The sequence below is a fragment of the Tachypleus tridentatus genome, chromosome 10 (genome assembly GCF_004210375.1).
Source record: "Tachypleus tridentatus isolate NWPU-2018 chromosome 10, ASM421037v1, whole genome shotgun sequence".
Lineage (NCBI taxonomy): Eukaryota > Metazoa > Arthropoda > Merostomata > Xiphosura > Limulidae > Tachypleus > Tachypleus tridentatus.
In genome coordinates, this window is record NC_134834.1 from 172,616,265 (window position 1) to 172,631,619 (window position 15,355).

The following is a 15,355-nucleotide window of genomic DNA, read 5'->3' on the forward strand; positions in this document are numbered from 1 at the left end:
TAAATCATTTTCACCAGGCAATATAAGAAAGCAGACCAAGGAAAAAAAAATGATACTGATGCAGCAGAACTTGAGACATTAATGATACTTATCCAAACATAAGAACTGCACAGAAAAAAGTTTACACTAGAAATAAGTATTTATTTCAGCATATGTATGCTGTGGCTCAAATAAATCAGAAATATCAGTTTCACTTTCCAAAAGATTTGTCAGAAGCAGCAAGGAAAACAGAAAAATTCATAACATCAGATTGGTCTATCTAAACTATTACAGCTAAAAAGAAAAAAAGATATATATTTGACCCAACAACATTTGACACGTGATATCAAACGAGGAAATAGTATGAGGAACCAGAATTTTACTACAATTTCATATACTTATGCATACACACACATTAACCTACTACATTAAACTGCCATTAAAAATGTGTATGAATGGCTTGTTAAGGTTATTTTAAAATAAAACTGAAGTTATCAGTATTTTAGTTTACAGGCATATGGATGAGAGTAAAATAACCTTTAATTAATAACATTTATTTTTTTTAAAAACTAATTAAAAAATTAACATTTCTCTTCTGAAGACAACTAACAATATAATGTTTACAAAAAAAAAGTGCAATATTATTGCTTACCAAACACTGATACTTTAGCCTTATTTGAGCCAAAAACATATCTACGATCTCGTTGGAAAGGAACAATGGGTGTTTCAGTGATATTAGTGTCTAAATACTTGATCAGATAAGCTCCTTGAGAAAGATCAAGCAACAGTGAAGTGTGGCGAGGTTGAGGCACTCCATCAGACTGATTAAAAACAAAAGATGACATTGTGACTTTTGTCAGAGGTAGCTAAATAATACGTCAAAATATTAGAAAGGAAAGCAAAATTATATGGTATTTCTGCTTTTAGCTATAAATGATGAAGTTATAGTACATACACAGGTATGTAGCCATATTATAGAGCTTTTATAACATCAGATTCATCTATCTAAACAATTACAACTAAAAAAAAAGAAAACATATTTATATGAAACAAAAACTTTCGACATGTGGCATACTGAACAATGAAATAGTATGAAAAATATGAAACTGAAAATAACTATTTATTTCATCAAATGTACACTGTTACTCAAAAGCATTTGAAATATCAATTTCACTTTCAATGGTCAATTTTTGTTGATAAAAAAGTGGCCCAAAAGATGGCAATGAGTGGCACTGACTAGCTGGCTGCCTTCCCTCTAAAAATATCAGTGCTAAAGTTAGGAGAAGCTGGTGTAGAGAGCCATCAAGGATCCTTGTGCATAATTCATATAATTCAAATAACAGATTCTCTATAAGTAATGTTAAGATGAGCATTATTGATACTGTAATATCCATTAAATAGTTGTCATAAAATATAGGAAGTAACAATAAGCATGTTTCATTCAATTATTACAATAGTGAAATGGTGAATATTAAATATAAGTTGATGAATTAAATTTCTAAACTCTATGTTTTAATTAAGTATTTGGATACTTACCTCTATATTATTATACATATTTTTAAAATTATTATTTTTATATTTACTTAGTAAAGGATGATGGATTAGTATCTTACATACCTCCACATGAATAGTTTTGGTCACCTCATCCTTAGAAACTTGAGTCTTTGCCAAAACTGTAACGTTGATATCACCTAGTCTAGTAGGTACTATAGGAAAATATACAACCAAAGACCTTCCAGGATGAACCTAGCCACAAGGAAAAAAAAGATCATTGAATAATTTACAAAAAACATTTAAATACTAAGAACACTGGCATGATTCTGTATATAGGTACAGTGTTACATTAAACAATATTAGTTTTTCAGTTAGTATGTAAGCATTCAAGTAAATTAAATGTTTCATCAAAAGTGTACATTTTTATATATAAAAGAGGATTCTAGTACGCCTACACATTTTAAAAATTTTTAATGACGTTTTCTCAAATAATTTCCATTTACAAGAAAATATGTTTTAAAATATGCAATATATTTTTACACTATATACTTGAAATCAATTTTCATCATTATATAAATAAGTTATTTTCATATTTTTACCATACTAGTTTATTATGCTGATAGAGGGAACAACTTTGTGTATATTCACTACAAAATAAAAACTGCCAAATGTTTATCAAAGTCACAATTTCTAGCTGCACTCTTGAAAGAGAGAATATAACATATCTGTCTAGTGAGTCTCTGTATCAGTTAGTTTACTTATTTCAAAGAGAGAATATAACATATCTGTCTAGTGAGTCTCTGTATCAGTTAGTTTACTTATTTCAAAGAGAGAATATAACATATCTGTCTAGTGAGTCTCTGTATCAGTTAGTTTACTTATTTCAAAGAGAGAATATAACATATCTGTCTAGTGAGTCTCTGTATCAGTTAGTTTACTTATTTCAAATCATAGTTATTAATAAATGTTGCCTATATCTAAAATACAATATTAAAAATTGTAAATTGAAGTCTGGTTCAGAGTTCTTGGTTAATACAACAGAAATAAAGTGCATGAAGCAATATACTTATTACTAACATGGTTTAATTTTTCTTAAGAATATTGTACCCTTTCTTATGGCTATATGTAATTAATTAACATTCAGAACAAGTGTAGTACAATAATGGACATCAAGTTTTAAAATAAAGTCTGATTCTACTTACAAATACTAAATGGTGGTGTTCTCCAAATGATGTCCTTGGTTGGTATGATTGTACCCTTCCAAGTGCTTCAACATGAACAAATTTGTAATCAGGAGAATTAGCCAGAACAACAGTAACCTGTAAAGTATAGACAAATAATTAACCTCACAAGCTTTATTCAGCACAGTTTCAACTCCAAAGTGTAATAAGAATGCTTTCAAAATCAGAAAGATCAGCATAATCATATATTTTCATACAGTATTAATACAAATATTTACATAAGATGGAGTTGTAAATTAAAATTAAAATTTCTTAAAATTCATAATAAATAAGTAATCTTTGTAACTGTCTAACACTATAATAAAAATACACATTTTAATGCTAAAAGCAACATAAATTTCACCTAGGAGGGTATTAATGAAATTACTGATATTTAATATAATGGTGTTGACTAGATGCTTTCCCTCTAGTCTATCACTGCTAAGTTAGGGAAAGCTGGTGTAGGTAGCCCTCAAGTAGCCTTGTGCAAAATTCAACAAACAAACTAATACTGGTACAAAGATTACTAGTCATTTAGTAAAATTTAAGGAATTACACATTGTAATACTGTCCATAAAATGTAAAGATACATAAGTACTGTAGATCTTTTTTCCAATCTTAAATGATCAGTCATTAAATCATCATCTCCAAAGCGTAATCACCAGTTACAACAAAAGCCATAAGAGTCACAAGTGCCAAGTTCACTTGTAGTTCATTTCACATATTTTTACAGTTATAGTACAAGACAGATGATATTGAGATACTGCAAGTTTTCTACACAAGCCTTATGGTTACCTTTCATTTTGTTGTATATGGGAAGTAACTCCTCCAACAGTTGTATGTTGCATTTGTTTTCTCCAATAGCTAATGATGTTAAGATTAGTAGGAGTACAACAGTATGTCTGAAGTTTCAATACCTTTGGTGCAGCACAGCACAGATAACTCACTGTATATCTTTGTGCTTAACACAAATAAATTAAAACTTATTCATAATCTTATTTATACATACAAGTGCTATATTCAACAAATAACAATGATATGTTCCTTGTGCAATTTGCTTAAAAGAGGTTAAACAAGCAACTTTTACCTCAATTTCATTCAGCATGTAATTGAAGATGGTAACACGCAGCCCAACTTGTTCTCCCTGCATACACTGTGATGGCATTTCCAAGTTCATATAGAAAGGCTTTACACTAGAAAACTAGAAAACATTTATAGTATAAGTAGATACATACTTATACACATAGTTTGTTATAAACAAAATCAAGCCACAACAAAGATCAAAATTTCTTTTCATTTAATTTTTTCTTTTTTCCTTCTTCTTTACTTTGAAGAGCTGTTACCTTCCTACAACTGTTTGCAGGCAGTGAAGGGTGATACAGATGTGGGACATTGTGGGCTTGAGCACCCACATCTCACTCTCCTACTTCCTATTTCTGTTCTTTTGCTTATTTTATTATTTTTCACGTGGGACTGGCAAATGGAGGTTAAGACAGTGTATCCCTACTGCAATGTGGGTCCTACTTTTTCAGTGACCTCCAGACCTAGAGTACATTTTATATCCCACAAATTTAGCCTGTACCCTAGAAATCCTTTCAATTGGTGCAGCATTTTTTATTTCTGTTTTGGCTTGTTTTTGTTTATAACAAACTAACATTAGTCAGAGGTTTGGATTTGTTGTTTTTAATGCAGTCCTTACTTCTGATTTAACTTAATTCTTCAGTATTAATATTCTCTCTATATATATAAATATATATATATATGTTAGACTTTCTACTGTATGGTGAATTAAGAAGGACTCAAAACACTATAAATTTTATAGAGATGTTACTATTATAACCCAAGCTATGTTGATGAGCCTTAAACAGGTGAAACTGTATTCCATAGCAGAGAGTAAAGCCAGAAAAGGAAAAGAAAAAGGTCTGAATGTCATGGATTCTCAATACAATTTAAGAGCTTTCATTGAATCGCTAAGATAGCAAAAACTAAAGTAGAGGAAATGTATATGAAGTGAACCCATTAAAAAGTAGCATAACCTATAGCAGCTAACTTTCAGCACTGTATATGCTTATACAACAAAAGTTTTAAGATTTTGTAAGAGTCAAAGTGATCTAAAGCAATGATTGCCATATATTTTCGTCAATCCTCCCCCACCCACACTTCCTTTTGTCTTTGGTACTTGATAACCTTTCACACATATGTATATATACATATAACAGGTAAAAAAATATACATGTATATATATAGAAAATATGCCATTGTTATTAAATAAAAATTTTAACCTCACAGAGACATAAAGAAATGTAAGTTTATGTAAGCTACTGCTTGCCTGTCTGTGAGAAAGGTTCACCCATTTATTGGAGCTGAGCAATTCCATCCAACACTTGGTAAACAACTTAGAAACAAATAAACCAGGCAAATACACAACAGCATCTAGAAGTTTTGACATGCCAACTGGTGTAAACAAAAAGACTTGCTTTACTTCATAATCAGAGGTAAAGAAGGGAGCAATAATTTTTTATTTTTTTTCTTGAACCTTTTCATGCCCTTCAATCTTAGAACCACAATATACTGTATGGAGATACTACGAAACAAAAGAGATTAAATCATAACAAATAATTAAACCAATACTATAGCTAAGAACTGAATTTTCAAGCAATGTTTATGTTTTCATATTAAAATTTACTGAAAAAACTGAAACTTTGAATCACAATAGATATCACTGGGATTACTATCACATAATAGTAAGAGGTACATCCATTGAATGATACATTCTAATCATTATAAGATTTTATATTTTTGTGTTTTATGATATTACACATGCTAAGCATATGTTTATTATTATTGAAAAATTTTAAAGCCATAAATAAAAACAACAGTAAGTCTGGAGAAGAAAGTCAGACATGAAAAACAAAAGCAGATGAGTAGGAAGTATATCCTCAAAATACACCAAAGAAATTCTGGTTCCTGTAGATAGACCTGGGAGATAATGATGAAGTTATAAAAAACAAAGTGGATAAATTTACACACGACTCCATCTGCAACATGAAAAAAAGAAACCTTTATACTGGATAGCAACAGGAGTTCTCAAAAAGGTGAGATCAACATGATCCTATGGGAAGATACCTCTTTGTAGTTGCTTCAATTGATAATACCCATCTGCCAATGATACACAAGTTTTTGAACAAAGCTATGAAAATAAAATGAGGCTAAACCACAGATAAAATATGGAATAATAGTTCCTATGTCCACCACTAGGGCTAAAATGGCTTTTGCTTCTGAGCATACAGTACTATACAAACACTGGATGAAATCTATAGGAAGATGACTACTATTTACCATCTAGAATGGGTGGAGAAGAATATGTTGATCAGACAAGACTGTATGGACATCAGAAATAAACAATGCAGATGTTCATGAAAGTTGTGGTAGGGTAATTATTGATGACAAAAAACCCACTTGAAGTAGAAATGTATCTCAGGATATGGGCATTAACACTTTTACTAATAAAGCAAAGAACAATGTTTTGACCTTCTTAGGTCATAATAAGAAAATAAAATAAGAAGTTGTTTATCCACAGAAAATTCCTAAAATGCCCAAGAAACAATTTAAACCTACACTAAAATTAATAGGTAAACGTTACAAATAAATATTATTAATAAGGTTAAATGATGATAATATAAACTTATAAAACTTATTTTCATGAAATCATAAAAAAAAAAGGTTTGCTTCAATATTTACTGAAACAACTAATAAATAATCTCTGGAAAAGTTGATCTACTTTATTCTAGTTGTATTTGGTATGAGATGCTAAATTATTAAAATAAAGATTATTTATTAAATTTTATTTTTTGGTATAAGTTCCTAATATATATATAATTAAAACAGATTAATATCAAACTTTCAAATATAAATATAAAACAGCTTTTCTGTTGCATAAAAACTAGATGATTCTGTTTGAACTTGATTTTTGTAACAGATGGTGTTAAAGTAGTATTCCATTAATTATCTTATCATTATATTGCTACTACATATTTCAAGAAACCCTATATTTTTCGTATTTATTTGTTGGGGTTATAGATATAATATTATACTAGCAAACTTTGTTGTCAAATTTCTTTTTCCATAATTCATATTCACAAAAAATCATAGTAGTAAAAGTGCATTGAAGTCTTACTTCAATTGCCTTGTCAAGGATTCCAAATCCAACATCATTATCTACACCAAAAGCACTAACCATCCAGTTAGTTGGTATGTCAGGTACAGGTACATTGAAGATAAAGTAACCTAATGGTCTAGAAAGAGATACAATAAAAATAAGTTTATGTAGATATTGTAGTTAGCAAACATCTAGTAATATCACCTGATTAACTGATTGGAAATAAAAATAATAATCACAACTTTAACTAATTCAGTAAATTGGTAAATCATAAAAATATAAAAGTAATATAAGGTTCTAGAAACAAGAATAACTACAAAACTTCATCTGCTCAACAAAATGAAAATATGTATCCTATATTTATATTATAAAATATTTAGTTTAACTTTCCTAATCACCAACTATAAAAGGCTTACTCCCTTTGCCACTGTTGAGAATGCTTTTACACTATTTTTATAGCAACGCTCAATAATATCATCACTTAACTATCACCTGATTGTTCTTAGACCAACTATGATGCTTATGTTGAATGCTTAATATTCATATTAATTTGTTAGAAAGGTTTGTTTTTATTCTTTATATTTTGATAAGTACCATGATATAAAAGCAAAATACTTTAATTCAGAAGTTTTCTGACAATAAGTTGTAGCCAAAAGCAAAATAAAATGCACTAAGTAGTGTTTAAGCTAAGCCTTACATTTATGTATTAGACCTAGTACTTAAATTAGACTACAAACAGGCTTACTAGTACTAAAGGTTTTACGTGGGGAATAAATGTTAATTAAATTTTTTTTTTATCTTTATATATATATTAGCTACTTGGTCCTAAAACACAAAGAAAAATAAACATTTATTATTTTCAAACATCTTTTATTCTTCCTACAATCAAAATAATTGAAAATTTGTGTCAGAATATCTTCATTATGTTCTCTACTTCCTTACCCAGAATAAAGTGAAAAAGCTCAAGAGTGCTATTTAAGTTTCTTTTAGAGTCTGCACATACTTTTATTTACAATAACTTAATTTTGCTGCATAATGCCTTTACTTAAAATCTGGTGATTAAAAATTACTTTGAGACTGAAGAAATAAGTGAAAAGCAGGTGCATTTTGGAGGTACAGTTAAGTTTGTTTCAGTAAAATTCAATAATTTTCATTAATCATTCAACAACGATTTTCTGTAATTTTTCATGGGTTTTTATATTAGTGTACTCCTAATATTAAATCAGCTTCAAATTAACTAGCAACATATACTTTATTTGAAATAAAAGGAAGGCTCCATCTTGCACAGAAGGTCTGCCTACCTACCCAATGTTAACATCTTCCCATAACCAAGAATTCTCATATAGATTTAGGATTCGGTTGAAACGCTGTAACCTGAACTCCTTTAGGTTTAACTCATCACGGGGAGGACCTAGAAACATACAAATAAAAGATTCAACTTCACTTGTTACCTTTGATGGTATTTCTGTAAATTATTTTTAAAAATGAAAAAGTATGAAAAGAGCAAGATGTAAAACTATATAAAAAAACTTTTAAAAATTCCAAGCTAACAAATAAAATACAATATATGTATATCAAATCTACAACAATGAACAGAGAGAGTATAAACATTTACTATAATAATAACACAGAATTATTCGTTAGTTTGTATTCTGTACACAACTTCTTACATTAATGAGATAAAAGTTTGTAAAGTTTATGGACAACATTATCAGGATAGAAGAAAAATATCTTAAGTTTAAAGAGCATTATTTCAGCCTCTTTTCTAGTGTCAAATCACAATGAAGTTTCTTCATACCACTTAATAACCATAAAACACATCTAACCTTTACAAAAACATGTTGTTTTACACTAGAACCAGGAGTCAAGAAATATATATCAAGATAAAATTTTGTGACTTTATACAGGAAATCCTCTTTACTGTACTCTTATTTTGGACAAAAACTTGATGATAATTGTATAACAACATGAAACAAAATGTTATTGTTCATTATGAAAAAATGTTATAAAGTAACATTTTCCTCTTTCATGGTCATTCAAAGTAAGGAAATTATGAGTTAACATTTTACCAAGGTGACGTAACATTAACATCATAATTAATTCCTACAAGTTAACAAACACTAACAGAAAAGAAAACAACTAATCATTCTTACTTTAATCAAAATATTTCTGACTGATATATGCATATTTATAGTTATAAAACTATTGTTTTATAACTATGCCTACTAAATATATATAGTCAATTATTTAAGTTTAACTATATTACAGCTAAGGAATTTGGAATACCAGAAGTCAATCCAAATATATAAGAAGTGTTTTAATTGATTCTCATTAGGCATTTTGCTGATTAAGAAAGTCTTAATTTCCCTGCTATAATGTTCACCAATATTAAATGTGGTGTTTGAAGTAATAATTATGCATATATTACATACAGAATGGGTTTTATTTCAAAATAAAACAAAATTCAAAATAGTTTATGAAATCAAAGAAACTCATAAAAACTTCTTTTTAATTTAAGACATTTTGGTAAAGCAAAGGAAGATCATAAATCTTTAGAGCTTATTGTTTATAATTACATAAATAAAACCTAACTACCTAGAAACTGTACATTTAGACATTATCAATTAGACCTCATCAACAAAGTTGATTCCATAAAATATACAAAGAAAGAAATGTTTCTAATTGTAAAACAATCTGTGTGCGAGTATAATTTAAAATTACTGCCAAACACAATGAATATTAACCCTTCTATTATCAAGCATTTTGTTGTTGTTACAGTTTTAGCTCAAAGATACAGAATGTAATATGTGTGTCCTGTTCACCACAAAAAAACTGAACCTCTAATTTCAATGTTTAACCCCATAAACATACTTCTGAACCACAGGGAGTCCAGGAACCAATAAATATAAAAAAAATTCATATTTGATTAATTTTGTTATATTTAGATCCTACAAACCATATATCATTGGAATCATTATGAAATACTATTATAAAAATATGTCCATATGGTCTGTAAGAATAGAAACTGTATATATACAGAGCATGCTCACATGGGGTTATAATAAAATGGTTAAGGAGACTAAGGTGAATGTTTTTCTTTTAAAACTCAACAGAATTATTATTTTTAATTTGTTTTAAGATAAAGGATTTGAATAAAAAACTTGTTTGTTTTTTTATTAAGCACAAAGCTACATAATAAGTTACTGTGTTCACCATAGCTGAATGAAAAGAAAGTGGTTTAAACATAATTTGAGAATCATGTTATTCAAATGAAGTAAAAAGGCAAAAGAAACACTTACGGCCACAAAATACTAAAGATATATTTTGAAGTATCCATATAAGCAGCAGAAAAGAGACGATAATTTAGCAATATGGAGTTTAAAAAAATTCAGAAACAGAAAGATTGTTATATAACAACCAAAAACAGTATTCATTAAGTGATTAAATCTTACCTAATTTTTGTATTGATTGATAACTTACGAAAGCAATATAAATGAAAGATTAAATATTTACAAAAATTATTTTATTATGATAATAAGTTGAAAACAATATTTCCTAACATAGATTCAAAGGAAATAACACTTTTCACAGTTTACAGAAAATTAGTTCAAAAGTAATAGAATTAAATTGAAGTCATTTATCATTTTCTAAAACTGTTACATAGATAATACAATCAAAACAAAAGTAGTTTTATTATTTTCTGACTCATTTTTATTGGTGAAAACATTATTTACTCTTAATGATTACACATAAATTATAAAAATGAAGTATATGTTGACATTCAATGAAATGTTTACATTCAGCCTATTAAGAATATGAAATAAATGTTTTTGTACAAATAAAATAAAACTTTTATCCTGCAGTCTTATCACTCTGATTACAGTTTTTAAAGAAAAAGCAGAGCAAACAAAGAAACTAGATCCACAAATAAAAAAACAGACAGGGGAGTGAGAAGCCTTTTAAAAAATGAATCACATACTCTTTTATTATTATTATTGTCAGTAATTTGATGTCCTGATTATAACAGTAGACTAAAAAATGAGATCTAAAAAGTGATACTACTGTTGTTAGAAAACTTCCAAAACACTTTCTTCTGTTAAGTTTTAAAAACTTCACATCAGACTCACAGCCACTTTCATCAGATCCATCATCACAGTCCCAATAAGTATCACAACGTTTGCTGACAAGATAGCAGCCCTCATCTGTGCATGATTCAAATCCTGCTGTTCTGTTACACTTGTCTAAAAATATGTAAAAAAACCTGTTGTAACATACATTCTTATAAAGGACTATTTAATCATCTGTGAACTGTATTTCATATTTTTTACTACAAAGATTAACATGAAATCATTTACAAAACAGAAAGTTCTTAACTATTTTTAAAAATAAAGCAGTTGTGGTTATTAAACTATATAATGAGAAATTATTAAAGAATCTGTGAAAGTCTACTTTAACAAAGTATGCAACATTATATGCTACTAACTATTTTAGCATAGGCTTGGTCCCTGGGACCCTCCATCATCATAATTTTGTACTTGTTATAATTTTCATTCTATGAATATTAAATTAGTAAATGTGTGTTTATGAAATTGTGCAGATTATCAGTAAGCATTACAATGCTTTCATACACAAAATATGAGATATTTTAAAAACTAAGTCTTAAGGTTTTTCCAGTAATGCTTTTCTCATGCCTTTTTTATCCTTTGCATGCTGCCTATCCAACATGCAAAATAATTTTAAAGTTAAGATTAGAAGTACATTTATATACCAAAAAATTTCAGTTTGAACATGTAAAAATCTTTATAACCTCTAGATATGTAATTAACATACGTTTTCTAAGAAAAAACTTCATACTTTATCTGTTATTTTCACTACCAAATCTGTGCATGTGTTTGGTAGATTTGACTGATCTTTAACTACCATAAAAAATTAGTAAATAAATATAAATTATGCTTTGATCATTCCAGAATGACTAGAAACTAACTCAAAAACACATATATTTAATCTAAATAGCTTAAATATCTTAAGACTATACATTTATATAATTTATTATGCTTATTATATTGGCCTTTCAGCCATGCCTGGCTAACATCACAAAAGCTACAATGACATGATGTATGTGCACTTGTATCCATTAATATAAAACTGATCATTATAAAGCAAACTATACATATAGTTATTGGGCATTGTAGGATGGGTAACCTAAAACAATTTACAGTTTAGTGATGAACAGATGGTAAAATATGGAAAATGAATATTACATATACAAATTATCTTGCTTGACAAGCTTAGCATTAACAATGTTATACACTATGGAATATAAACATGATATGATAAAAGAAGTTAACATACTAATGAAATAAAACATGGCTATACTAATCACTACATGTTCTAATTTCACATCAGTCATAGAGAAAGCTTACGCATCAAATAAATGTACCTAGGTGATTGTTACTGTATGAGGTTAAACTGATATCATACTTATAATAAAAAGGGAAAACTTGTATTTGACAACAATTAATGCAACAGGAAATCTATCTCACACTTACCTGGTTTCCTGGTAACATTTGCATCAGTAAAAACAACAAGTCTGGCAAACTGGAAAATTCAGATACAAAATTTAATATTAACCTAGAATTCAACTCTACATGTGGATTATAAAACTGGGTACTAAAAACATTAGACAGTGAATTATGAATAAAATGTTTTGGTACATTTGACTATGGTTTCACAGGATAATTTCTCACAAATCTAATTACAAAAATCAAATGTTGGACCGATGTTACCATTTAAATAGCGCCAGTTTAATAACATACAGATAATGTAATGTTTTAACAGCTTACTTTATGCCACTTTTCTATAGATGTATATGTTGCTATAATTCTGATTAAAAATCCATAATTAATTACATTATTCATGTGTTTGTTATGCTTTATTCTCAGATTTTTCCTGATATTGCTTGAAATCATACCTAGTAAGATACAAAATATTAAAATTATAGGTATATTTTTCTCACTAATGTTAAATCTGGTTAATTTAATCATCTATCTACAAGCAAATATCAATTAATGTCAAATAAACTAACTGATTATTCAAAACTATATTTCTGATTATTACTGTTTTTGAGTATGCCAGCATCCACCATCAACCTATTGTTTTTATTGAACTGTTCACGAGAAGGAATGCAAACTCTCTGGCAGCATCTACTACCAACCCCAACAATTTTCTTGTTCTTGTTGGCAAACTAACTGATTATAGGAAAACTTTGGGGGTGAGGTAATATAGTACTAATCAACTAACCAAACTACTAATTGCTCAGCTCTACCTTCTGTATTAGTAATTACAATGTACAGATAAATATCAACAGTACAACAATTTACCCTTTCTGAATTATAAAATTAATTCATTTTTATGATTTTCAAACAAGTATTTAAGCTTCACTAACACAGGATTAATCTTAAGATTCTTATATAAAATGTATCTAATTTATGATATTTAAGATGTGAAAAATACAATTTTACAATGAGATACATATTTTAAAAATATCTATGGATCAAGAAATAAAGATAAATTAATTCTAATATTACTTTAATGAACAATTTTAGATGAATCTCTTAATTTCTTATTAAACCTTACATAAATGGTATAGTTAACAAGCACATATAAATTCTAACCTCAAATGTTCTATTGGCATCAATACCATAGGATGATGATGGAAAATAGAAAACAGAGTCAGAATGTCCTTCCCGAGAATGCCAGATATGAGTCAAGGTGCCATTGGCTGCTTCATCAAATGTATTCATTTTGTACATAACCTGAAATGAAGAATACATCTTAAAAGGAGTCATATAACACATTTATAAATCTGCAACTGTACAAATGTCACAAAAAATGTATTCCTTATGATATATAATGTACTAGTTCTAGCAGTGTTAAGAAATAAAAGGTGTCAAAAGACCTTAAAATAAATTTTCTGTTATTTAATACCAAAAATGTAATTTTATGATCAATATAACTTAATTAGAGTTTTATATTACTGGATTTCTAAAGTTGAGTATCAAAATTATATTAGTAAAATGTTTTACTGATGTTTGGGTTATAGAAGTGTTTTAACTTTCTTTAAAAATTAAGTTACAGAGTGATTCTCAGTTGATCCAAATATTTACTAAATAATTAAAGAAGGCTTTATAGGATCTTGCTGTCTTGATTATAGGCTGTTTCACTAATAAAGCAATTCACGACTTAAAACACAAGGAATAAATCAGTAATAAACTCTTAAAAAGAATTACATACTTACATCAGCATAACTCAGTTCATTACCCGCCTGCATTGTAAATAACATCCTGTCTACAGCTGAAAGGCCAACATATGAACCTGGTTCTCCACGAACAATTACCTCCACAGTATCTCCAGTCTTATCTTTCCTACTGTTCAGGCTAATTGTGAACTATACAAGATATAAATGAAAATATTATTTATAACTTACATATCCATGAGTATCACAATCATATAACTAAGGTGTAACAGTCAAAGCAACTTGCTATTCTCCATACTAACTGCTCATTATAAAACTTTTACTTCCTTTACTTACAAAATTACCTTACAAGTTAAATAACAGAAATTTTTTACATCAACAAAACTTAACTACAAACATAGCTTAAAATCCATTTGGTTATACTGTAGCAAAAAAAAAAGTAACAAAACATATTTATTAACATATGGAATGAATTTTTGTAAAATATCTAAGATGCCTTCCATTTTCGTGTAAAAAACAATTTCTCTTACACATACTTTTTATGGACAGGTTGGCCCTTTGTTTATATTAACTGAAGACTGAAAAATATATAACAGTGTTATGTAAATATATAGTGCTATTTTTACTGTTATGTTGTGGATGATTTTTCTGAAATAATTGTGGATTTTTCCATTAGTAGATGGATCTCTACTTGATTGAGAATATGAAGTTGCAGAAATGCCAAAAAGACTAATTTATTAAAGATAAAAGCTTAGGTTAATGCCCTATTTTTAACACTCCAAAAATAAGATTGAAGTATAAGTTCATATAATCTCTACTGTTAATATCCCACTGAAATGTTTAAAAAATGTGATGTTGTTGTCATACAAAGACAACAGATCAATAAAGATTTTTTTTTCCAAACTCTACATATTTCAATAAATGTTGGCTTAAAACATTTAAATGTAGTTTTAAATTTCTACAAAAGAACCAGTTTATGTACTGCTTGAGGAGAAACAATATTATCAAATTTTATTTAATTAATTTTATCTTTTGGTTAACAGACTTATGAACCATTAATCACTTATCATCCTTAGATCACATAACAAATGAAGTAATTGGGAATATTAAGCATTTTTATGCAATTGCTTCAGTAAGTAAGTAAAAATTAAGAAACGTCTATGCAATAGAAATCTCTGGATATCCACACCCATAAATGGAGAAAAGTAGAAATGGTGTGAAAGAGATCACTTATATTACACAAAGGAG

General features: G+C 28.2%; 1 protein-coding gene across 2 annotated transcripts in view; it reads right to left on the reverse strand.

Annotated features, from left to right (window-relative positions):
- Nucleotides 1-15,355, reverse strand: part of LOC143230921 (CD109 antigen-like) — an 83,990-nt gene that overhangs the window by 24,772 nt on the left and 43,863 nt on the right. For both annotated transcript variants that reach the window (XM_076465245.1, XM_076465244.1), the window contains exons 15-24: nucleotides 14,150-14,299; nucleotides 13,527-13,667; nucleotides 12,402-12,450; nucleotides 10,980-11,093; nucleotides 8,158-8,263; nucleotides 6,871-6,988; nucleotides 3,781-3,894; nucleotides 2,676-2,792; nucleotides 1,597-1,725; nucleotides 632-800 (exon numbers count right to left, since the gene is read on the reverse strand). In XM_076465245.1, coding sequence (XP_076321360.1) covers nucleotides 632-800; nucleotides 1,597-1,725; nucleotides 2,676-2,792; nucleotides 3,781-3,894; nucleotides 6,871-6,988; nucleotides 8,158-8,263; nucleotides 10,980-11,093; nucleotides 12,402-12,450; nucleotides 13,527-13,667; nucleotides 14,150-14,299 — 1,207 coding nt within the window. The remainder of the gene's footprint in view (nucleotides 1-631; nucleotides 801-1,596; nucleotides 1,726-2,675; nucleotides 2,793-3,780; nucleotides 3,895-6,870; nucleotides 6,989-8,157; nucleotides 8,264-10,979; nucleotides 11,094-12,401; nucleotides 12,451-13,526; nucleotides 13,668-14,149; nucleotides 14,300-15,355) is intronic.